Source organism: Peromyscus eremicus, chromosome 9, assembly GCF_949786415.1.
Source record: "Peromyscus eremicus chromosome 9, PerEre_H2_v1, whole genome shotgun sequence".
In the NCBI taxonomy this organism is placed as follows: domain Eukaryota; kingdom Metazoa; phylum Chordata; class Mammalia; order Rodentia; family Cricetidae; genus Peromyscus; species Peromyscus eremicus.
The window spans coordinates 51,645,853-51,670,388 of NC_081425.1; the positions used below are offsets into that span (position 1 = coordinate 51,645,853).

Here is a 24,536-nt window from a genome sequence, read left to right on the forward strand (position 1 = left end):
GGCTGGTGGACGCGGACTGCGGTGCGGGCGGCGGGGGCGCGCGCGGGGGCGGAGCGGGGAGGCCCAGGCCCGGCGCCCGCGGGAGAGCAGCCAAAGGATGGAGTGGTTGCACCCGTCCGCAGCGTGCCCTACCAGGCCATCCCAGCCTCTGTGTCTGATCTCCAGGGCTGTGTGCGAAGCGAATGCGTTTGTAGGAGAAGTGCATGTGCATGGTGCACACGGATCTGCGGACCTATGTGCACCTGTGTGTATGTCTTGGCTGTGAGGGGGCGTTGAATTCAGGGGCATGTCGCAAGTGACTCATGTACATCTAGGTTGGCATGAGAGATTGGGAGCTTGGGGGTGCGAGCGTGTTTGCATCAGCTGAGGAACAGAGTGTGCCTTTGTGCCTGCGAGCTGAAAAGGGAAAGGTAGCCCGCTGGAGCCGGAGTGGGAAGTGTGGAATCCGGGAACGTTTCACACGGCACAACCACGGTCCGATGGAGCTGCTCGCACCTTGGATGTGCTCCAGCTCAGGTCTTGGTTTTATCAACAAGGAAACTGAGGCCACAAGAAAAGGAAAAGAAGCCAAACTTCATATCTCTGCCGTGTACTTGGCGTGGTTAATTGGCTGGCCCTTTGGGAGGGAAGGGACATTAATTCCCTTCTACAGATAAGAAAAGTGTAGCCCTAGGCCTAGAAGTCCAACTTCAAGTTCACAGCAATCCTTCTATACCAGTGCTCTTCAAAGGGTAACTCTAGAAGTCTAAAGCTCCTTGAGAACCTTCCACGGAGTCTCTGAGGTCAATATACTTTACCTAAGAAGGACATTATTTGTCCTTTTCACTTCCATAAAAGTACTCTGGAATTTTCCAGAGCTACATGGCAAGTCTTTTATGAAACCTCAGACTAAAGAGATTTGCAAAAATATAACAGCAACACTTCTTTCTACAGCTATTTTTGTTTAAAAAGGCAAAAGCATATGGGTTGGCAAGATGGCTCAGTCGGTTGTCACCAAGCCTGATGACCTGAGTTCCATCCATAGGGACCCACACAGTGGAAGGAGAAAACGAAACTGTGAAAGTTATCCTGTGATCTGCACATGCATGCCAGGGCTTGATAATGACTCCCCAAATAAATAAATAATGTGATAATTTTTGTTAAAGATGTAGATGTCTGGCGATATAGTTCGGTGGCCCTGGGTTAGAGCCTCCAACATAGGGCTGGGGCTGTAGTTCAGCTGTTAGAGTGTTTGCCATGAATGTAGTTTGATCTCCAGCACCTCATTTTTTTTTTTTTTTTTAAAAAGGTAATTAGATGTATGGCTGTAATCCCAGCACTTGGCAGGTAGGAAAAACAGAAGTTCAAGGTTATCCTCAGCTATATATCAAGTTTGAGCCTAGCTTGGGATACTTGAGACCTTGTCTCAAAAACATAACAAAGGGCCTGGCGGTGGTGGTGCACCCTTTAATCCCAGCACTCAGGAGGCAGAGCCAGGTAGATCTCTGTGAGTTAGAGGCCAGCCTGGTCTACAGAGTGAGATCCAGGAAAGGCGCAAAGCTACACAGAGAAACCCTGTCTCAAAAAAAACAAAAAAAACCAAAGGGGTGTGTGAACCAGCCCAGCCAGGTATAGTGGCATGCCTGCATTCAAACACTCTAGAGCAATGGTTCTCAACTTTCCTAACGCTGTGACCCTTTAACACAGTGCTTTATATTGTGGTGACCCCCAACCATAAAATTATTTTCCTTGCTATTTCATAACTGTAATTTTGCTACTATTATGAATCCTAATGCAAATATCTGATATGCAGGATATCTGATATGTGGCCCCCGTGAAAGTGTCGTCCGACCCCTAAGGAAGTCTTGACCCACAGGTTGAGAACCACTGCTCTAGAAGGAGGCTAAGGCAAGATGATCAAGAGTTCAAGGCCAGCCTTACCATATCGTGAGACCCCCCTCTAAGAAGAAAAGCTTCTTCCCCAGCTGTCCCAGCTCAAGCCATTAGGGGAAATCTCTGCTCTGAGTTAAAGTCCCCCAGACTGTTCTTCCAGACTGGGATACTCCTGCCTCTTGACACCCACTGGCCTCTGCTGGTCCAGTTGCCCATGCTGCCTTCTGCATGCCAGCTTGAGGGAAAGGAGAAAGGAGGGGTAATGAGGATGGCTGGGGCAGCTGGACAGCCATCCCCACTCGTCCCTGGCACGGCTTTGCCCAGCACACAAAGGCCAGAGTGAATCTTGTCCTGGATCGTGCAGCTGAGGGGCTGGGGGCAGGAAAGGGATAGTGGCCACTGTAAGGCTTTCCACGGCCCTCAGTTGTTACAGAGGGCAACCCAGAGACAAGGGGGAGGAGTTTGTCGTCGACTTAGCTAGGGAGAGGCATCCTGTGGGTGAAGTAGATGATAGTGATGACGACTGGCCTTTCATGTCCATGAAGTCATTGGGGTGTCAGGACAGCTTGGTGATGGAGAGAAGACAGGTGACAGTAGTCTCATTTCAGAGATGAACACAGGAAAGTCCAGAAAAGCAGGACTTCCCGTGGGTTCCAGAGCTTCCAGGGGAACACAGATCTCATGTACCTTACCGAAGGAGCCTCCTTGTGTTAGGTGGCAGTCTTGTGGTTGCATATGATCACACAGGGGCTGCATGCATGCTCCTTGCCCTGTGACAGGTTCACAAAAGCACAAAGAAAGGATATTCCTTTTCTTCTGTTTGGGAAGACAGAGTTGACAACCTTCCTCCCACCTTTCGTAACAGTGTGTGTGCTCAATGGGGGGTTAAGTTGTTGGGGGGGGCAATGAAAGGATCTCAGAGTCTGGGGCTAGGATGGAGGGGTCCCAGAGCAGGTGCCATTGACTCTCGGCCTTTTTAGGTGAGTGGTAGTCACAGTGAGGACTAGCTTCAGTGAAGGCAAATAAACAAGGCTGTGCCCAGGGCTGGTCTAGGGGGCAAGGTTGAGGGCTGCATCTGCCTGGCTGAAGAGACAGTTTCCCCCTCCCTCAATCACTCTCTCCCCCTCGTCCTCCCTTCTTTTCCAAGGAATCCAAGCCCCCTACCAGGTGTTGAGAAACATCTGAAATTCACTCAGGAAAGCTGAACAGCAGCTTCCCCAGCCTCCGAACAGACAAAACCAAGTTGTGGCTGTTGTCTTTAAGTCATAATGCTGTGAGAACCCAGGCTAAGGGCCTCCTGCAGGAGAGACTGAGGACCTGAGAGAGAACAGAGCTGTTCCCTCCACACTTAGTGATGATAGCCAACCCAACCGTAGCTCCTGTTCAGAATAAGTACCACAACTGGACACTGCGGCCCCCCGAGATGCCCACAGGGACCCCGCGATGCCCGCAGTTCTTGGCTCTCCTGCTGGCACACTGCCCACCTGGCTCAGGCCCAGTGTGTGTGAGTCAGCCATCAATCTTGAGGTTTCCAGGACAACCCCGGGTGGGAGTGGGAGCCTGGGGGATGGGCAGAGAGGTGGGCAGTGCAGGCAGGCTGTCTTTTACATCTGTCACCTGCATACAACCAAGGGGAGAGGACACTGGCTTTCCCCTCCTTCCCTTCCCTCAGCCCTCCCTTTCTTCCCCTCATTCTAGGACACTTTGCTGAGCCGTGGGAGGCTTAGGCAAATATTTAAGGGGGCAGTTAGAGGGGCGAGGAGGATGGCGGGAGCAAACATTTCCTTCCTTCTCCTCCTCACAAAGCGTCTCAGGAGCTCTCACCTCAGATGCCATGCTCTTTCACAACCTTGAGACTGAGGCCCTCCAGCTGGTGAGGGGATCCTTGGGGGACAGGGGAGGTGGCCAAGGCTGGAGAGAAGGGGGCCAGCTCATGATCAAAGGGAAGGGCAAGTGCTAGGGAGCCTGGAGCCTAGGCTAGGGAGCTGGGTGACATTGCAAAGACCAGCAGAGTTGGCTCTCTGCATCTCTAGGTTTGGCCTTCACCAACTCAGGGGTAGATGGAGCTGAGTGGGCACCGTGGCACATGCCCATAATCTTGCCCTCAGGAAGCTAAGCCAAGAGGATTGCCGCCAGTTCCAGGCCAACCTGGGTAGAAAATGAGGCTGTCTCAAAATAAAAACAAGGGACTGGAGAGATGGCCCTTGCAGAGGATCAGAGTTCAATTCCCCACACCCAAGTCAGACAGTTTACAACGGTGTATGACTCCACCTCCAGGGAATCTGACTCTTCCTATGTCCTCCACAGGCTTGGATGCATGTGCTGCACAGATACGCATCTAAGCAAAACGTAAATCTCAAGAACAATTTCTTTGGAAAGATTTAAATTTTTTTTTTTGTATTTTTAATTTTGATACTGTATGTATGTTTCTAAGGCTGACCATTTGGCACTGGAAAACAAATTGGTGTGACCTTTCCTGGGGAAGGCCATCTCTCTGACCCCCCAGCTTTCCTCAGCCTCCTGTAGTTCTTTGTGTAGGATTTAGCCCTGGTGGGCTTTCCCCATCCAGTTTGGTACATTTGTTGATGTCCCCCTTGTTCAACTCTGGTGTTACTAGGAAACAGAGTCTCCCTGCAAATTCCCTGATCCTGATTCTCTGGCACTCACAATCTTTCTGTTCCCTCTTCTGCAATGGTCCCTGGGCCTTTTGTGTGTCGTGTTCTGCAGATGTATCCCTTGGGGCCAGGCTCCACAGCTCTGCATTTTGATTGGTGCTAGTTTTCTGTAGTGGTCCCTCTCTGTTGCAAAGAGAAGTTTTCTTGATGAGGGGCGATGACTACACTTATCTGTGAGTATAAAGAAATGTTTACAGGTTGTTGTTAGGGATTATGCTGGTTTCATAAGTTAGTGGTTATAGATTCTCCTCCAGTCACCATGACTTCACTAACACTGAGTAGTTAGCGACATTTCCAGTACCAGGTATGGATTCTCTCTTGTTGAGGGGGTTTGAAGTCAAATTAGAGAGCTGTTGGTTGCTCAAAGGCAATTTTAAAGAACACATGAGATTATGCATATGTATGTAACTTTTATAGTTTATTTTGTGTAAGGGACTTGCACACCTGTAGACTTGGCGTGATCATGAGGAGTCCTGGAAACAATCTGGATGATACAAAGGGAAGCTGTGTAGGAGAACAAGAGTGTCAGGACAATACAAGGAAGTACTGAGCCCTGGCTTACACATTCATAAAAGCTGAGAGGTGCAAAGACTTCTCGAGATCACCTGGCCGGCAACTAAAAGGGAATTGAGAGAGCTAGAGAGAAGGGTCAGTGGTTACAGGCATTGGCTACTCTTTCAGAGCATTTAGGTCTGATACCCAGCACCCACATGGAAGCTCACAACAGTCTGTAACTCCAGTTCCAGTGGATCCGATGTCCTTTTCTGGTCTCCAAGGGCACCAGGCTGCAGGCGGTGCACAGACACACAGGCAGGTAAAGCACTCATACACATCAAATCAAATCAATACATCTTTAAAAGGGAACTGAAGGCATGTAGCTAAGGCCCAATTGAAGGGGTAACACCAATCCTAAGTCACTGGTAGATGTGAGTCAGTACCCAAGCCACAGGAGAGAATTTGGGGGAAGAGAGAAGGCGGGAGAGGGGAGAAGCAGGGGGTCATGAAAGTGGATGGGATTTGGTTAAATCACACTGGACACATTTAGAAAATATAAAAAGGAGGTCAGAAGGGTAGACAGAGTAGTAGAAGGGCAAAGATAGCTGACTGGGACCACACTCAGCCCCGTGCAAGGTCATCTTGGCTTAAGAAAGTGCCAGGGGCTGGGGATGTAGTTCAGTGGTAAAAAGCTTCCCAAGCATGTTCATGACCCTAAGTTCGATCCTCAGCTCTGGAAGGCAAAGAGTAAGGCCTAGATAAGTCATCAGTGTTCAACTTACAGACAAGTCCAGAGCAAAGAGTGAAACAGGACTCATCACCCATGAGTAAGAGTTTCCCAGCAGTGGGGACAGAATAAGGAAAGTGGCTGGAGCAAATCTGAGGTTAGGGACAGTCCATGTGGGAGGCTGGGTGAAGAGGAATCCGACCCTGTCTAAGAAACCACACTGAAAGACCCCCAGCTGCTGTCCCAGGCCCTGTTTCCCCAGTAGACACCTCTCCACCCCCACCAGTAATCACCACTTTCTCAGTCCCTGAATGGAACTCATGCCTGAGCCTGGGGAGATTATCTGGTGGAAAGGATGGCCAGATTCTTGGCTACCGCAGGAAAGGTTTGGCCTGTCAAAAGAAGAGAAGCCACAGGGCTGCAGGGGCAGGTGCCAGCAAGAGAGGCAGACATGCCAGAAAGACACCCACGGTGAGAGAAGCAGGTGGCCTGAGGGTGAGTTTGCTCACCTCACCCAGGTTTGCTCTTGTCGGGGCCAAGAGGATTCATGTGCCTAGGCCAAGGGCCCTTGGGGGCTCTTGCAGCTGGCTTATCAGGGCCTAGGCTCTAAAAGCCAGGAACAAACAAGCTTCAAAGCCAAGGACTTGGCTGGCAGACAGGAGAGCCGGTCCTTCACCTCGTCCCCTCTCTCTGATGATATATATAAGACACTGGCCACACTAGATAGACGAGAAGACGAGAGAGCCTACAAAATGGATGTGGGTAGCAAAGAGGTCTTGATGGAGAGTCCCCCGGTGAGTGTCATTTTGTATGATTTTTTTTTTGTTTGTTTGGTTTTGTGTTGTGTGTACAAGTGTACTGGACTTGCCGCTCTATCCTCCATAGGCCTCTTTTCTTCTTCTAGACTCATAGATTCAGTTTAGGACTGGGCTGTTAGGATGAAGACACTATGATCATTAAGAGTCCCTGGCAGCCTGGCGGCAGTGGTGCACGCCTTTAATCCCAGTACTCAGGAGGCAGAGCCAGGAGAATCTCTGTAAGTTTGAGGCCAGCCTGGTCTACAGAGCAAGTTCCAGGAAAGGATCCAAAAGCTACACAGAGAAACCCTGTCTCAAAAAACAAACAAAACAAACAAAAAAACAAAACAAAACAAAACAGAAGTCCCTGGCAGAGGCAGGCATGGCAGCCATGAATTCCTGTATAAAGGGACTGAGAGCCATAGGGTCAATAGAAAGGCCTGTGAAGAACATTGATAGAATCACCAGGTAGTTAGGAGGTCATAGGAAGCGCCACAGAGAAAATGGCATGTGAGGCTGGGCTGCACAGATCAGTGGGTAGAATGCCTTTCAAGCATAGGGACCTGAGTTCAGTCCCCAGGACCACATAAACCAGGCATGGGGGTGCACACAATTTGGGAGTGTAAGCAAGAGAATCATTCAGGGTCATCTTTAGATATGTATGTATGGAGTTGGAAGCCGGCCTGGGCCATAGATATGGTCTTTAAAAAAAAAAAAAGGAGAAGGATGCTTCCGCAGAAAGGAGTGCTTGCTACCAGCTGTGATAGCTTGAGTTTAATCTCTGGAACTCACATGATGGAAGGGGAGATGTTGTCTCTGAGTTACACACACACACACACACACACACACACACACACGTGCAAATAAATGTAAAAAATATGAAGATGACACATGAACTGGACTAGGAAGAATATACAGGCGCTCACAAGGCAGAGGAGGAAGGCATGGAAGGAACAGGAGTCTACACAAAGGTGTGGGGATGGAGCTACCTGGATGCTTGGAGGGAACAAAAAACACTGGCTAGGTCTGAGGTGCCAGGAGCCTTGGGGAAACAGAAGATAAGATTGCTAACTGGCTCTCTTGGATCCTTCCAAATCTAGATTTTGCTTCTAACTTTCCAAGTATCTATGGTACTAACGATACCATTGTTCTAACAAATCCTATTTGTTAGAATCCAACCACCTTCCCCAAAGCCTTCTCTGATCTCCCCAGTCCTTCTCTGCATATTCATAGCCTAAAGGGGTATGAGAGGGTGTCTGGTTTGTGTAGGGAGAGGAATGGGCATCCTCTCAACTGCCTACTTCTCCCTCTGATTCCTCCACTTTCTCAGGATTACTCAGCAGGTCCCAGGAGCCAGTTCCGCATCCCATGCTGCCCCGTGCACCTCAAACGCCTTCTCATCGTGGTGGTGGTGGTGGTCCTTGTTGTCGTGGTGATCGTAGGGGCCCTGCTCATGGGCCTCCACATGAGTCAGAAACATACCGAGATGGTGAGCAGGCCTGGGTTGGGCAAACAGTAGCTACGAGGTATGTCGGACAGAAGGGCTGGGTAAGATGGGCAGACAGATGGACAGCTGCTAGAGAGGAAGGGAAGGGAGTGGGCAAACAAGAGCATATCTTGAGTGATACAAGCAGAGATGGGGTAGCAGTCCTGTATAGATGGTTTCCCTCCAGGTCCTGGCCTACAGTGTGAGACACCAGTCCCTACAACACCTGTTCTGTTTAGCCTTCTTGGGATCTCAGGAATTTGAATAGAGGACTCTGGGTAGATATGGGTACCAAAAGGCTGAGAGAAGAAAGAGGAATGCCAGGCAGCACTCTGACACCCTCTCCCTAGGTTCTTGAGATGAGCATTGGAGCACCGGACACTCAGAAACGCCTAGCCCTGAGTGAGCACATGGACACCATCGCTACCTTCTCCGTCGGTTCCACTGGGATTGTTGTGTATGACTACCAGCGGGTGAGTAGGCCTGAGGCACCGATAGAACTGCCCAGTTGTACCACCTCTTTCCAGAGGTCTCTCCCCATTCCGTGCCTGGCTGCCTCCCCTCGGATGCTTGAATCGCTGACTCATATGTGTCTCCCACGGCCACTCTAAAGGGAATTAGTGGAGAATCAGGGTTGGGGAGTGAGCAAGGAAAGGGACTTTCCTGAATGACCTCCAGTGTTGCATGCCTAGCTCCTGACTGCCTATAAGCCAGCTCCGGGAACCCACTGCTACATCATGAAGATGGCTCCAGACAGCATCCCTAGTCTTGAGGCTTTTACTAGAAAATTCCAGAATTTCCAGGTGGGTGTGTGCGTGAAGGGAGTGAGCTGTCTTCCTCCAAGAGCTGGGGAGAGGAATATTTGAGATGATGGCTAGTGCCATCTGTATGGTATTGACTCCCCTGGGCCAGATGTGTTCTGTCTACACTCACCTGTGTTACACCGTCCCCAGCTGTTGGCTGGCCTGCTGCTAAGTTGTTGACTTTGGCTGAGCTCAGACACCACCTGTGGGCTTCTGATTCCAGCCCAGTCCCTCTGTATTGGTGAGGAAACTGAGCCCCAGAGAATTTGCCTGGCCAAGGGTCCCACGATAAGGATTGCAGGTGAGATTGAACGTAGGTGCTCTTTCCAGGCCAAGCCCTCAGCATCCACCTCTAAGCTGGGCCAGGAGGAAGCACATGATACCGGTTCCGAGTCTTCTGGGAGAGACCTGGCTTTCCTAGGCCTTGCTGTGAGCACCTTGTGTGGAGAGCTACCACTATACTATATCTAGGACCCCTCAGGTGAGCAACGGTACCTTTCAGGGTGCCTGAGCAACACTGGGAGGGCTTGGAATGCCTGCTTTGTCAACGGACCTACTAGGGACCTCTTGAAGTCGGTGGTCTCGGGAGCTCAGAGGATGGAAGACTCACAGACACAGCCCACCTTGGAATCAAGCGGGCGGCTCCTTGGTATCCCTCCTTCACATGATAAACATCAGTTCTTTGCTCCACAGGGTCGGCGGAAACCGCATCGGGACAGGAAAGACCTGCAGCAAAAGGTCTTTTGCAGACAGCAGGAAGCTGCTCTTGTTCATGCCCGACAGGACAGAGTAGAAGCCAGTAGAGGAGAGGTGTCTCCTACGAGCCAGGGGGCTCCTACCACAAAACAATAAAGCAGCCTGACTGAAAAACAAAGGGTGGCATTTCTTTTCTTGAACATTTTCTCAGTTCCGCTCTCGGCGGGAGCCGTCCTGGGAAGGAAAGGGTTTGGGGGAGTTGGGACGCTTTGCCACATCCTTTCCGCCTAAGAGTGATGGGGATTTGGTCCTAACCCAGGTAGTGGAGAAGGGGGCAAAATGCGGGGATAGGAGACCGGACCTAGGTGCCATACACGGGTGTTAGGCGCCCTCCAGCGGTGTGTCCGCAGGGAAGGACAGCGACAGAGACAGGCGGAGAGACAGCAAGACAGAGAGACAGCGAGAAGCTAGAGAGCAGGTCTGAGACAGACAGACTGGAGTCTCAGGCTAAGAGAACGACCGCTGATCCAGGGATTGAGAGGCAGGAACGGACCTGACAGTGTGTCCCGTGCCCGGAGGCACTCCGCCCCGCGCGGGACAGCGGCCACTAGGGGGCCCCTAGCGGGAGCGGTGCCTCCGGGCATCCCGGGCCCGCGCCCCCTCCCCGGCCCCGGCCCCAGGCAGCCGATCCCCCTCCGGGGCGGGCGGCGCTACTCTCGCCCTCCCCGCCCGGCTGGCGCGCTTCCCGGCCCGGCCGAGCACGGTCCCGGCCCCGAGGGGGGCCGAGCTGGGCGAAAACCCGCCCTCCAGCGAGCTCATTTCCCTAAAAAGGGGGGGGGGGAGTGGGAGGGCGGCGGAAAAAAAGAAAGGGAGCGACCGAGCCGAGGGCGAGGGGACGCCGGAGCCCAGGGCCGGAGCGAGCCGGGCCGAGCGGGGGGCGGGAGACAGGAAACGGGACGGGAAGAGGTGGCCGCGGGGGGAGAGCGCCTCCCCTTCGCCTCCAGCGCTCCCTTCCCCGTCGCCCCGCTCCCGCGTCCGGGCGCGACCGCCACCGCTGCCCGCCAGCATGCCCGGCGTGGCCCGCCCGCCGCTGCCGCTGCTGTCGCTGCCGCTGCTACTGCTGCTGCTGCTGCTGCTCCCGCGCGCCGGGCGGCCGCTGGACTTGGCCGACTACACCTACGACCTGGGCGAGGAGGACGCCCCGGAGGTCCTCAACTACAAAGACCCCTGCAAGGCGGGTGAGCGACCCCCGGCTCCCTCAGGGGCGCACCGGAGCCGGGTGTGAGCAGGCCGGGATCGAGGCTGCGGGCCGGGCAGGGGTTGGGGTTGGGGTTGGGGGAGGACAGTCCAGTGTGGGAAGCTGGGAGCTGCTTGGTTGGCAATGCAGTGGGGGAACAAAAGACCGAGGGGGAAAGGGAGGGGGAAGTTTGGGGGACTTTTAGGACTGAAGTTTTGCTGCTGTTGGTGGAAACTGCTGCGGCTGCCGCTTGCCTTCGAAGAGGATTCCTGGGGAAATCTCCCTGGGTCTCAACGAATCCCGCTGGCAAGGAGGCTTTTTCTCCACAGGGAAACTTTACTGGCCAAACTCCGTGTGTGAGTGAGCGTGTGTGTGTGTGCGCGCGTGTGCTTTTCCCTTCTCCCCTATCCCTCCCGCTTTGTGGAATATTGGTGTTTGCCCGCTTGTCTGTTTGCCATAGTGCTACACATCTGTCTGGTTTGATGCCCAGAAGCCCTGCAGTCCAAAGGAATAGATTTCACGGATACTCAGCCCAGTGGAAGGAAAAGTTTTTCAGGGGGTTCCGTGAGATACTCCTTGGGGGCAACCCTGTGATTCTAACCAGCTGCAGCAGCTCTCCGGGTACTCAGGAGACAGCTGTCAACGTCAGAGAAATCAGGCCAGGAGAGGACTTACCTGTGCCCCTGTGTGCTAGGAGAGCTCTGCCAGAGCCAAGTTGGGATAGCAAATGAGCCACACAAAGAAAACTTGGATATTCTACATCAGCTCTCTCGCCACACAGACACCTGAGGCTAATTAGTCAAGGTCAAGGCTTTGTGTGTGTGGTGTGTGTGTGTGTGTGTGTGTGTGTGTGTGTGTGTATGTGTGATCGTTGTCCATGAGGGCCCTCCTGGAGTGATCCCCCTAGAGTGACCAGATGACCAGGCACTCAGGCCACTGGCCTGATGGATGTCCCTGAGCAGAACGCCTGGAGCAAGCTGGGGACAAGATGTCACAACTTTTCCTCAACTTCCTGCTTCTGACTTCAGCCTGTCTGTGAAGAGCTAGAGCCAGGGACAGGGACACAAGGAAAGGAAGTGAACACAGAGTCTTGGGACAGGCAGCTATAGTTCTGACCACAGGGTCTTGATCCATCCACCCTTGGGTGGATAGGGACCATTTTAGTGTGGGCAGGGCAAGCCAAATCCTCCAGTCCTTCCTTCCTCTTCCATGCCTGATAGGCTGTGGGCAAACCAGGACGTTTAGCTGTCTCCAACTCAGTGTGTGTGGTGGATGGACAGGAGGAGGAATGAGCAGGGCATGGATTCTGAAGGACTCACTAGCCACCAGGAAAACTAAACATAGTTTTGAACTTTAGTTTTCTCATTAGTAAATCAGGACCGACAGTACACCCCTTCATAGAGCTGGTGGTAAGGTCTAAATCTGAGAACACATGTAAGTCATTTATTATCAGCACACAATAAGCGCTAAATAAATGTTTACCCCTTGTGCTCTGTGCCTCTGGCTCTAGATTCATTTCTTTTGAGAGAGTACAAGCTTGGGTTTTTAGGAAGAGCTGACATCTCCCTGACCCTGTCCTGTGTCTTTTATCCATTCTGTGATGCACGTTCCCTGATATGTCTCTGGCCTGGGTTTGATGTCGGAGGTGCAGAGAGATGCCAGACAGATCTCGGTCCTTAGGGAGATCACCATCTAAGCAAGGACCCAAGAGCACACTAAAGTTACACAGCATTAGCCAGGAAGAATAGGGGTCCCTTGTCACCTCTTCAATCCTGGTGATGGGAAGGGCAGAGCGAAGCGATCGCAGGGGTCTGGGAAGGTTTGCAAAGTGGAGGCTTTGTGGAGGATGTGGGCCAGGAGCACAGCCTCAAAGAATGAGTAGGAAGCCATGCTGATGTTGAAAATGGGAGTGATTTTTGGGACTAGCAAGAGGCTCAGGGCTCCATCCTCAGTCTCAGATTTCATGCTAGGGTGGGGCTGGCTGAGTTGGAGCTTCAAACAAGGGCTGTGGAGAAAGCTCTCCATCAGGGTGAATTGAGGCTGGTTGGGAAGCTTGGCCAGGCCTGAGGTGGCTGAGAGGGCCGAGAGCCCGACAGGGCCAAACTTCAGGGTCAGATCAGGCCTTCTTCTTGGGTGTGACTGATGCCTAAGCCCTGTGGCCCACCCTTGGAGGGAACTGGACTAGTGTACATACACATACACCTCATCTGCTGTCCCCTCTACAGACCCACCAACTCGCTTCTTTATGTTGCTTCTTCCTGCCTGACGTTGCTTCTTCCCCTCCATAGCCCTGACCACCAGATGCTAGGGGTGCCCAGGGCAGGTGCCTGTCTGTACTTCCTTTGGAAGTGGCTGGTAGACCTCTCCTCCTCCTTCCTCCTTCCTCCTCTTCCTTTTTCTTCCCGCACAGAGGACTAGAAGTGAAAGCCCTTTGATTCTCCCAGCTTAAATGGGATCTCTCTGTTTATTCTAAACATAGCCAGGCCTCATCATTTGAAAATATCTCTATAGTTACTGTTTGAGTTAGATTTATTTTTTTCACTTCTGTCCATGGGGTCTCACTAAATTGGCCTTGAACTCGTCATCCTCTGCCCTTAGCCTCCCATATGCTGAGATTACAGGGGTGAGCCACTATGTCCATTTATGGCTGCTGTTAAAGTAAAGACAAAAATTAAGACCCCTGACGTCCTAGGGAAGCTTCTGAACTTTTGGACCAGAAGCTAACCTAGGCTACTGTGTGCTTAAGGCTGATTCTACCAAGTCTGCTGTCAGAGGATTTCTTGGAAAACCTGGTTTCTTATATGTTGAATGCCAGAGCCATGAAAGAGGATTTCAGAGATTGCCAGGGTAGCGTCTCTGCCCCAGATGTCTTGCCACTGACACACATGGCTTCCACTTAGACCTCAGCTGGCAACCAGTGGGTCTGCAGGAGAAGAGATGGACAGTACTTAAGGGCCCTTCTTACCACCTTACCCCAGGGTCCTTGTGGCCCAGGTGTGGAGTCCAGAGGAAGCACACGACCTTATCTCTCACCAGACGACATTCCCTCTTGCAGACACTCTGAGGAGTGAGTCACTCCACCCACTTAAGCCCCTGTTCCCTGCCTGAGTCACCCTCACTTTGAGGTGCCCCAGGCGTGGAGGAAAACACATCTCCATGGGTCCTAATGGAGGGAGACCAGTTAGATACCCCAGGAAGAAGGGATCCTTCTCTTGTTCTGAGACAGGATCTCGCCATGTAGCCGTGGCTGGCCTGAAACATACTCTGTAGACCAGGCTGGCCTAGAACTCAAAGAGATCCACCTGCCTCTGCTTCCTGAGTGCTGGGATCAAAGGTGTGCGCCACCACAGCTGGCAGGAAGCAGGAGCTCATGAATTCCGTTTCTCCAGTGATGCGGGAAAACATTGGTGGAGCTGCTGAAGGAGTGGAGCAGCCTCTCTCTTAAGGAGGAGTAGGGGGCTCAGTTGGCCTCTTCCTCCCTATACATGCACACGCTTCTGTCCGGTCCTAGAAGCCCTTCTCCTTTGAGCGTGGACTGTGGGATACAGTGTACTGCTCTTGTTTTCTTTTTCTTATATGTTAGAACACCCTGGAACTCGCTCGCACAGGGGATTGGTTGTTGTATACATTTGTGTATGTGTCTTTGCTTCATGGCGGGTCCGTTTCTTGTTGGGTGAGCACAGGCACAAGTGTGCATTGGTGTGTAAGTAGGCAGGAGAATAAGTCCATTTGCGTATTCCGGGGCCACAAGTACATCCTCCCTCGGCTACAAGTCGGCATTCATTGAGGGGGGATACATGCCTGTCCTGCGTACATGGCCTTGGCGCTCCATCACACCAGCCAGGCTCTAACAGGAGGGGAGGCCTGGCCATGCCAAGGGGGAGGGAACTTTGGAGTCCAGAGGCTGACCTAGGGGACAAAGATTGCTCCCTAGGTCCACATGCACATTGATGTGTCTCCGTGATCTTTCCCCTCCAGCCCTGGGCCTGGAGCACCCTCAAGTGCTTCCTGGCCGGTTTACAGCCAGAGAGCAAAACAAGAACTTTTGATCCTGTGTTGAAAACAGCTGCTACTTTGACCCTGACCTTGACCCTGGGGCTTCCTTTGGACCAGGAAAGCATCCTGAACCCTCTTGTATCTAGATTGTCCAGCTTGCTAAGGTTAGGATCCCAGATGGACCAGCTGTCAGCCCAGCTCCTGGCCATAGGCTCCTCTCCAGCCCCACCCTAACCCCCATTCTGTTCCCATGCATTCTTCAGCCATGACATCACCACAGGGCATCCAGCTGAGCTCTGCAGCTAGCCCTGCTCCTTCTACTTGCCCTGCCCTGGTCCCACACTGCCCTGGTCTCGCACAGGCCACCGTGGTTCTGTAGTCTCTGTCTAGAGAGTCATTCAGCTGGGGAGTGAGTGCAGAGGACCGAGTATGTCTAGAGAAGGGTTGGAGCTGACTTTGAGTCTCCAGGATTGGAGCTGGTGTGGTGAGCACGGTGAACTGGCTCTTTAGCATTTGCTTTAAACGCTCCAGGCTTGGTGCAGATGCTTCATCTACATACATGATTTCTTGCAGTAATCTTCGGAGATGCGTTCTATTATGTGCCGCCTTCTTCTTCTTCTTTTTTTTGGGGGGCGGGGTTTTAAGACAGGGTTTCTCTGTGTAGCTTTGCACCTTTCCTGGAACTCACTCTGTAGCCCAGGCTGGCCTTGAACTCATAAAGATCCACCTACCTCTGCCTCCTGAGTACTGGGATTAAAGGCATGTGCCACCACCGCCCAGCCTATGTGCCTTCTTTTATATAGGAGAACACTGAGGTTTTAAAGAATTTACATGAATGTCAGCTACTGGGAGCCAAACTGAGATTCAAAGACCCCCCTCTGCCTCCAAAGACTGCTCTTTGCTGATAGTCCAGCCCCATGGGTACAACTGCCTTCTGAATCTGTGGGTTCTGCACCCACAGATTCCACCAACCATGGATCAAAATTATTTAAGGAAAAAATTGGTCTGAATGGAACATCTACAGACTTTTTCATTATTCCCTAAGAAATACAGTATAATAACTACTTAGCATTCACATTGTATGAAGTATTGTAAATCATCTAGAGATGATTTGAAGTATGTAGAAGGGTGAGGATATGGTCAATTTTTAGAAGGCTTGCCTAGCATGCACAAAGCCTTGGGTTTGAGCCCAAGTACTATTATTCAGGTAGGGTGGTTCATGCATGTAATCCTAGCATTTGGGAAGAAGAGACAAGAGGATCAGAATTTCAAGGTCATCTTTAGTTCTATAGGGAGTTTGAAGCCAGAGTGGGCTACAAAAGATCCTGTCTCAGAAGAAGAAAAAAGAGAGAACGAATGAAGATATGGTTAGGTTCTATGCAAACACAATGCCATTTTATGTATGGACTTGAGCATCTGGAGATTTTGGTATCTGTAGGGGTCCTGAAATTGATACTGTAGGGAGACTGAGGGACAAGTGTGTCTGGTGATGCTCATAGGTGTGGGTGTAGAAGCCTGGAGGTGCCATGTATGTGTACAAGTACAAAGCTTACAGTAGTGTGAGGTGTTCCTGCACTGGCATATAGGAACCTACCATCTCCTCTCTGGAGTCTCACCTGTTTCATCCCCTTTTGCATGCTCCAAAAGAGACTCTTGACTAGTTACAGGCTGGTGACCTTGGACATGCCATCTCTCTCTTTGGCCCCGGGGTCCTGATCTCTTTAGTCAAGGGAGGGGAGCAGCGTTCAGCTGTGAGGTTATCTCTCCAAATATTTGTAATGGGACACTCCTAGGGGTGTCATATGGCTTACTGGGCATGTTGTGGGTGGGCCAGGATTAAATGGACTCATTAATGAGCCAACACTTTGCGAACTGGAAAGCGCTGGGTAAATTTCAACAGACATTTACACAAGGTGTCATTATTGTTACTATTACTGTCTTAATGAGTTCTCAGAGCTTGCCACTGGCTTGTGTGTGTTGGAGCTTGTATCTGTGTCTTTTTAGAACTCTGTGACTGTGTGTATATTTTTTTTGTGTGGATGTGTGTGTGTGTCTGAGTGTCTATTTTCGTTTATACGTATTTACAATATGGGTTCCCGAGAGAGGTAATGAACTTGAGCAAATCCACTGGACTAGGAATTTACCACTGGTAAAGTCTGAGTGTAAAGCAAGCCTTCCAGAGGCTTGGCAGTATAGTCAAGTAGTTTCCTTCTGGGCCTCAGTTTCCTAAACTGTCAAATGAAAGATTGGCTTGATGACTGCTGAGGTCGCTCCCGCATTCAGGTGATCTGTGTCTGAGTGAGCACGTGTCTCTGGGCACGTATTTGCAGACCAAAAGAAAACTGGCATGATCATTCATTCATTTTCATTCATTCATTCTGCCTCTTCTACCCAAAAGCCAGTGCTGGGTGCTGCTTGCATGTGCAGGGGTGTAGTCTCTGACCTCGATGGCTCTGCACAGACAGCATGGGTTTGGATGTCACCATATGCCCACAGGGACATTAGCCATCTGTGACTAAGTGTGTGATAAAGTAAATGTATATGTATCCACCCAGTGGGGCCAACCGGGGAGGAGGAACCCGTGTGGAAGGCCTCAAGGTTAAAACAATTTGTGTAGTGCTGACTCTGCTGGGATGAGAAGCAGATGTCACGGCGGTGGCGGCTGCAGGGAAGCTGCTGCTCTCCAGCTTGGCCGCCCCCCCCACCTCCCCCCACCCCCCCACCCCCCCATCCCCGAGCCCGGCCCAGCCCAGTGTGAAGCTCACATCTGGGCTCCTTCCAAGACAGACAGTGCTGTGCCTCTGCTCCCTCTTACCCTCGACGTCTCAGAAAGAAGACAGGCCACTCAACCCATCTCTCCAGAGGGTTCTTTTCCCAGGCCCAGAAATGGAAATGACCTCTTGGGGGTGGGAGGGTTGTCCTACCCCTGGGCCTTTGCTTCCCAGAGGGAGGACCCAGAAACTTAGAATTCATTTGCGAGCTGTTACACCTTTCCTTGTTAGCCGGGAGCCTCCTGGTATAAGTCTTGGCCTCCCAGGTTTGCCTCCCTGTGCCAAGTCTTATTGGACCGGGTAAGCATAGCAACCATCTTACAGTACTTCACGTCCTCCCCCATTTGGTTGAGTGACATTTACTGTGTGACACCACATACTCAGCACAGAACGTGGACTCACAAATAGACTACTAGTTAGTCAACTTTCCGATGCTGTAACCAAGTGCCTGAGAGGACTGACTTAGAGAAAAGGTTTGTTTTGGCGTATGGTTCCTGAGTTTCTAGTCCATGAGAGTGGAGAACTTGGTTCTGGAGCCTCTTAGAGGCAGCAGACTGTGGTGGGCACACTTGGCAGAGTAAAATGGCTCGTCACATCAGCCAAGAGGTAGAGAGGATGAGGGGAGGGCCCAGGTCCCACGACCCCCTTCCAGGGCACACACACACAGTCACATCAGCACCTCTAAGACCCCACTTCCCAAGGGTGCACAGAACCTCCCAGCAGCGCCACCTTGGGGACCAAGCCTTTTAACACGTGGGCTCTTAGACACCAGGGCATCTTCTCTTCAACACTGTCAGAGCACATGTCTGTCTGTGGACTTCTCTGAGTCAGTGTTTGTGTGAACTTTGTGTTGTTAAGGTTAGCTCCGTAGGGCCAGGGAGCCTCTTCTGCCTTCCTACCCTCTGACTTCATGTCTGGCCCATAGTGGGTACTAATTATTTTCTGAAGATAATGTGAAGAGTGATACAATTATGTCTTCATGGGACTATTTATTTATTAACAGTTTTATTTACTCCCTGCATTTCTCTGTCTCTCTGTCTCTGTCTCTGTCTCTGTCTCTGTCTCTCTCTCTCTCTCTCTCTCTCTGTGTGTGTGTGTGTGTGTGTGTGTGTGTGTGTGTGTGTGTGTGTGTAGATCAGAGGACAGCTTGCAGGAGTTGGTTCTCTCCTTCCTCGGGTTATCAGGTTTGGAAGCAAGCACGTTTTTCCCACCGAGCCATTTCACTCTTTAAGTCTAGTCTGCAAACCCCAGACCCAAGTGATCCTTCTGCCTCAGCTGCCTGAATAGCTGTGGCTGTACGCATGTGTTATCACACTTCATTCTTGTTGGGCTTTGAAGTAAAAAGCAAATATAATCCCTGAAGAGATTCTAGAAGCTGACCTGTCGTTCTCCTTTGCCATCTTTCTCGGGTGGCATCTGAGGATCAGAGTGGCTGTAGGGGTCAGGGCTGTGGATCCGCTGTCAGGGCTCTACGCACCATGTGCACAGCCTCGGGGAAGAGGACTAACTCAGCCTCTGGCTGCTTTCTTTGTCTCTCCAGCTGCCTTTCTTGGGGACATTGCCCTGGATGAGGAGGACCTGAGGGCCTTCTGGGTACCGCAGGCTACAGCTCTCCGACAGCGGACAGCCGGAAGCTCATCCGTCAGAGCCTCAGGTACACTGGCGACCGGCCGCCTCTCTGTGTCCCGGAAGTGTGTTTCAGATTCGGGAAACAAGGATTTCGGCCCCCACCCCACCCCCATTTCCAGGCAGGCCTTCCCATGACAGAGGCCATGAACTTGAACCCAACACAGGGGATGTCTTCCTTTGGGATATCTTTCTGTTTCCCCAGAGGAGAAATAATGTCAACACCCGTGGGAAGCAAGGGCTTACACAGTACTTTCCAAAGTATTGTCCTGCTTGACTGTCTCCAACCACCTTCAAGAGTGTCTTAGTTAGGGTTTATGTTGCTGTGGTGGAACAGCATGAGGAGAAGCAGCTTAGGGAGGATAAAGGGTTTCCTTCCGCTTACAGTGCTCAGTCAGGTCAGGCTCCATCACTGAGGGAAGTCAGGGCGGGAACTCAAGGCGGGAATCTGGAGGCAGGAACTGAAGCAGAGGCCATGGAGGACTGCTCTTTATGGTCTTGCTCCTTCTGACTTGCTCAGTTTGCTTTCTTAGACACCCCAAGACCACGTGCCCAGGGGTGGCACCACCCACGGTAAGCAGCCCCCCCCATCAGTCATTAATCAAGACAATACCCCACAGACTCATCCTACAGGCCAATCTTAAGACATGTTCTCAACTAAGAGTTCCTCTTCCCAGATGACCCTAGCTTGTGTCAAGTTGACAAAAAAAAAAAAAAAAAAAAAAAAAAATCCAACCAGGACAAGGGGTGTCAGGACCACTCATGTTTCCCAGAAGCCAGGCCTAAGCCTCACAAAGGTAAAGTGATTGGCCTAGTATCACAGACACACACACACACACAGTGTGTGGGTGGTAGGACTGGAGCTAGAATTCAAACCATTGTCTCCCAGTGTCTCCATCATGCTGTGCCCAATACCACAGTCCTCCTGGGTCACCTGGTCCCGGTGTGCAAGCTCCTGTGCATTCTTTGGGGCCATCCTCAGGACCTTCTTCAGTACCCCCGACCAAACTGTCTCCAAGACCCAACTGTTCATCTTTCCTCCCAGTGTTCTCTTGTCCCGTGTCCAGTTAGTATCTTTCTACGCCACACGAAAAGGATTTATGTACGCGTCCTAAAGCTGGGCTCAAAGCTCCTTGTTTCCTGGTGGCCCAAGCACCTACTAACCCGTGTGGCATCGGTGACGGGGAAAGAGAATGGCTGGGTTGGCTTTTCCCATCCTTCTTACTGCTGTGCTGAGGGACAGTCTAACATCGGGGTGGAGCTGGGGCATGCTTCGGAAAACCTGCACGGAGGCTCCCTATTACAGGTGCCAGCTTCCTCTTGAGGTTCACAGTTCGGGGCATACGTGGCTGTGCCAGGCCATCTCCTCTATCCAGCAGGAGGGATAATCCTGGTGTGAGCAGTTTGGGGCTTATAAGCTAACAGTCCAAAGAGGGCGGTTGAGCCGGGTGGCGGTGGCGCACACCTTGAATCCCAGCACTCGGGAGGCAGAGCCAGGAGGATCTCTGTGAGTTCGAGGCCAGCCTGGTCTACAGAGCGAGATCCAGGATAGGCTCCAAAGCTACACAGAGAAACCCTGTCTCAAACAAAACAAAACAAAAAACCCCACACCGGAAGTCTTACCAGGCGGAAGTCTTACCAGGGCCTGCTGCCAGCCCTCCAGGTGACTTGGGGCACAACTTTGGCTTTAGTCTTCTCTTCATTCAGATACAGACAGTGGCGCTCGCCCCAATGCCATTCAGATACAGACAGTGGCGCTCGCCCCAATGCCATAGAGCTGCTGTGTCACGTGGGAATGTGGGTCCTGAAGCCCTGAGAAAGCACACGACTCTGTATTCTTCACTGGTATCAAGGCTTCTTAGACAAGAGGGGACATGTTCCAAACCCCGGATCCCCCGAGTCCTCGCAGTTCCTGGGAAATGAGAGTACCTCATTGTCTTAGTTTGGAGTCCTAGCCCATTCTTGCTCTCCGTGGCCGTTCCAGATGCTTAGAGCACAGCTTCACAGCTATTATAGAACTTTATAGTGACTTTACAGTCTCCATGAAGAATGAATTAGCAAATACTGAGTCATTGCTCCTCGGAGAAATGCAAGCTCCCACCAGCCTTTGGTTACAGTTTTGTAAACTGATCACCCTATGGCCACATTTTATGTGTGTTTCATTTAAAGACACCTTATTTAATGTGAAGTTAGTCCATAAACACTGAACTCATGGCTAGCAGCATGGACTCCAGCCAGAACAAATTTATTGAACACGGGCATTTCTTGGTAAGATACACCCCAGCTTTGGTTTGGCTTTGGTTTTGTATGTATGTGTGATAGTGGAAATTGAACCTGGGCCATCATGCATGCCAGGCAAGCATTTTACCACCGAGGTACATGCCTAGCTCCATTTTTTGTTTTGTTTTGTTTTATTTTGTTTTTCGAGACAGGGTTTCCCTGGCCATCCTGGAATACTCTCTGTAGCCCAGGCTGGCCTCAGACTCAGAGATCTGCCTGCCTCTGCCTCCCAAGTGCTGGGATTAAATACATGTGCTACCACTGCCTGGCTGCCTAGCTCTATTTTTACTTTTTAATTTTAGATAGGATCTCTCTTAGTGGCCCAGGCTGGCATTAAACTCACTGTAGAACTCAAGCTGGCCTTGAACTCAAAACCCTCCCGCCTCAGCTTCCTCAGGAGCTAGATGACAGGTTGGCATCACCAGGCTGGGCTTGTAGCCCAGCTTTCTTGCTTTGGGAACACAAGACAGCAGCACATGAGCGCTTTGCTTCAGAACCATTTTAAACATTTAAAAAAACAAAAAAAAACTTAAAAAGTGGCACTCAGTTTATCTAAAAAAAAGAGACTTGTTTATAGTGTGAGAAGTGAAACAGGCAGACAGGATACCTTGTTTGACCTTGGCTGGGAATGTGCACACATTGGACCACTGAACTTTTTTTTTTTTTTTTTTTAACTGCCCCGTGCATGTCCATGGATGATCATGAAAGCCTGATAGTATTGATTTTCTCAAATTTACAAATAAATTTTTAGCAAAGTAGGCGAATTTGCAAACCCAGACTCTGCAACTAATAGGATGGGTTCCATTGTTTTGCATCTCCTCCTCTTTTTGGCCACTCACTCCCTACCGCTGACCTCTTTCCTCCTTCAATCCTAGGAAACTCTTCTGCCCTGGGTGGTCAGAGCACTAGTGGGCAGCCACAGAGGGAAACCAGGGGCCGATGGAGAGGCAGGTCTCGGAGCAGGCGGGCAGCAACGTCCAGACCAGAGCGAGTGTGGCCCGATGGGGTCATCCCCTTTGTTATTGGAGGGAATTTCACGGGTAAGTGTGCCGCTGTGAGCGAGCCTGCCCCTGGCCTTGGCCTTGTTACCTTTGGCCTGTGCACAGCCTCCTGGCCAGGCAGCGTGCCTGCAGATTGGCTGTAACATTCTATCAGTCTTTGCCTCCTCACCCCCACTCCACATATGACAGACAGCCTGGCTTCTATCCTTCCACAGGCAGCCAGAGGGCGGTCTTCCGGCAGGCCATGAGACACTGGGAGAAGCATACTTGTGTCACTTTCTTGGAGCGCACGGATGAGGACAGCTATATTGTATTCACCTATCGACCCTGCGGGTGAGCAGGAACCCCTGGGCACTCTACCCTTGGCGGTGATCCCGAGCCAGGTTCTGCCCTAGGCACTCCTGCGGCCCTCAGCTGGGCCTGCCCATCCCCTCTCCCTGCTATGGGCATCACCCATTGATATGGCTCTGACCCTGGCATACAGCGTCGCATTGGGTGCTCAGGGCCATCCCCACCCCCTCTGCACCCCTGCACACCCCCCGGCAGCCTGGCCCGGCCCCTGAGTGGATGCACTCCCCCAGCTCGGGACCACCCCCCTGAGCTGGCCCCGCCCTCCAGGTGCTGCTCCTACGTGGGTCGCCGAGGTGGGGGCCCCCAGGCCATCTCCATCGGCAAGAACTGTGACAAGTTTGGCATCGTGGTCCATGAGCTGGGCCATGTCATTGGCTTCTGGCACGAGCACACGCGGCCCGACCGGGACCGCCATGTCTCTATTGTACGCGAGAACATACAGCCAGGTACACACCACCCCAGGGGCTGCGTCCCGTCCTAGGGCTTATGGAGCTGCTTGGGGGTCAGGCTGAGTAGCCAAAAGCCAGCTCTCTTGGTGAGAAGGATTGAGCTGCAGCCAGCTTGTCCCTGGATATCCCCACAGGCTTATCTCTTTACCTGTCCTTTGCAAGTTCTGTTCTTTCCTCCGTCCTTCCTGTCTGTGGTCTCCTGACCCTCCCTGTTCAGCAAGTTCTCCGCTCTCTTCTGCTGGGAAGGACTCCTGTATGGATGTCCCTGTTTCCTTTTCCCTCTGCATCCCTTACACCTTCAGATAGACAGTCCCTCACAGGTACAGGGAGGACGCAAGCCACGCCCTCGACCCCACCCCCACTTTTCTCACGTTCTTTGCAGGGCAGGAGTATAACTTCCTGAAGATGGAGGTTCAGGAAGTGGAATCCCTGGGAGAGACCTACGACTTTGACAGTATCATGCACTATGCCCGGAACACATTCTCCAGGTGAGAAATGGTCTGAGCCTGGCCCAGGGGAGGCCACGCCTGCCTTCTGGAAGCCATTCTTTGGCTGATTTCCTAGTCTCACTGTCCTGCCCTGCCCCAGCAGGGACCAAAGATGAGGGTAGTCCTCTGGGTGCCTGCAGCCTCTCCCATGAGTGTGGAGCTGGCAGGCCCAGGCTTTGCCCATTGCTGTGTGAAGGAAGGGTTTGTGGCTGAGAAGACCTGAGTTCACAGGTCCTGCCGGGTGGGGTCTCCACATCGTGCCAGCCAACCCAAAGGAGCTGAGCTGGTCTCCCATCTGCCACCAGGGTACATTTCCTTTTCCTGGGATTCCCAGGGGGATCACCTCTTTCTGGTTGTCTGCTTCTCCCCACCTTGTTGGTGTTTTGAAGTACTAGGAATTGCACCCAGGCTCTTGTGCATGCTAGGCACGTGGTATACCCCTGGCTTATAGCACCAGTCCTATGTTTTATTGGTTTATTAGTGATTCTGTTTTTATTTTATGTCCATTGGGGTTTTACCTGCACGTGTGTCTGTCAGCTTCTCTGGAACTGGAGTTACAGACAGTTGTGAGCTGCTATGTGGGTGCTGGGAATTGAACCCGGGTCCTCTGGGAGAGCACTCAGTGCTCTTAACCCCTGAACCATCTTTCCAGCCCCTAATTTTTATTTTTGAGAGAGGGTCTCACTAAGTTACCCAGACTGGTCTTGAATTCACTATGTAACCCAAGGCAGAGTTTGAACTTAGAATTCTTTTTTTTTTCCCCCTTACATTTATTAATTTGTGTGT

General features: G+C 51.7%; 2 protein-coding genes across 3 annotated transcripts in view; both read left to right on the forward strand.

The window, feature by feature from the left end:
- Nucleotides 1–6,508: 6,508 nt before the first annotated feature.
- On the forward strand, nucleotides 6,509–9,675 carry Sftpc (surfactant protein C). Its single transcript, XM_059274352.1, has 6 exons — nucleotides 6,509–6,563; nucleotides 7,897–8,055; nucleotides 8,403–8,525; nucleotides 8,745–8,855; nucleotides 9,186–9,336; nucleotides 9,549–9,675. Exons 1-5 carry the CDS (start codon nucleotides 6,522–6,524, stop codon nucleotides 9,324–9,326), a joined length of 576 nt encoding a protein of 191 aa, XP_059130335.1. The 5' UTR covers nucleotides 6,509–6,521; the 3' UTR covers nucleotides 9,327–9,336; nucleotides 9,549–9,675.
- Nucleotides 9,676–10,617: 942 nt separating this feature from the next.
- Nucleotides 10,618–24,536, forward strand: part of Bmp1 (bone morphogenetic protein 1) — a 43,237-nt gene continuing 29,318 nt past the window's right edge. Inside the window, exons 1-6 of one of the 2 annotated variants that reach the window (XM_059273361.1) lie at nucleotides 10,618–10,789; nucleotides 19,096–19,209; nucleotides 22,337–22,501; nucleotides 22,678–22,795; nucleotides 23,081–23,259; nucleotides 23,645–23,750. In XM_059273361.1, coding sequence (XP_059129344.1) covers nucleotides 10,618–10,789; nucleotides 19,096–19,209; nucleotides 22,337–22,501; nucleotides 22,678–22,795; nucleotides 23,081–23,259; nucleotides 23,645–23,750 — 854 coding nt within the window. Of the gene's footprint in view, nucleotides 10,790–19,095; nucleotides 19,210–22,336; nucleotides 22,502–22,677; nucleotides 22,796–23,043; nucleotides 23,260–23,644; nucleotides 23,751–24,536 lie in introns of those variants that run through there. The other variant, XM_059273362.1, reaches the window with a different exon arrangement.

Bases quoted from the DNA above. Each gene is read 5' to 3' on its own strand.
- Sftpc (XM_059274352.1), top strand. From the start codon at position 6,522: ATGGATGTGGGTAGCAAAGAGGTCTTGATGGAGAGTCCCCCG. The intron at 8,056-8,402 runs GTGAGCAGGCCT...CCCTCTCCCTAG, and splicing joins GTCAGAAACATACCGAGATG to GTTCTTGAGATGAGCATTGG. The intron at 8,526-8,744 runs GTGAGTAGGCCT...TTGCATGCCTAG, and splicing joins TTGTGTATGACTACCAGCGG to CTCCTGACTGCCTATAAGCC.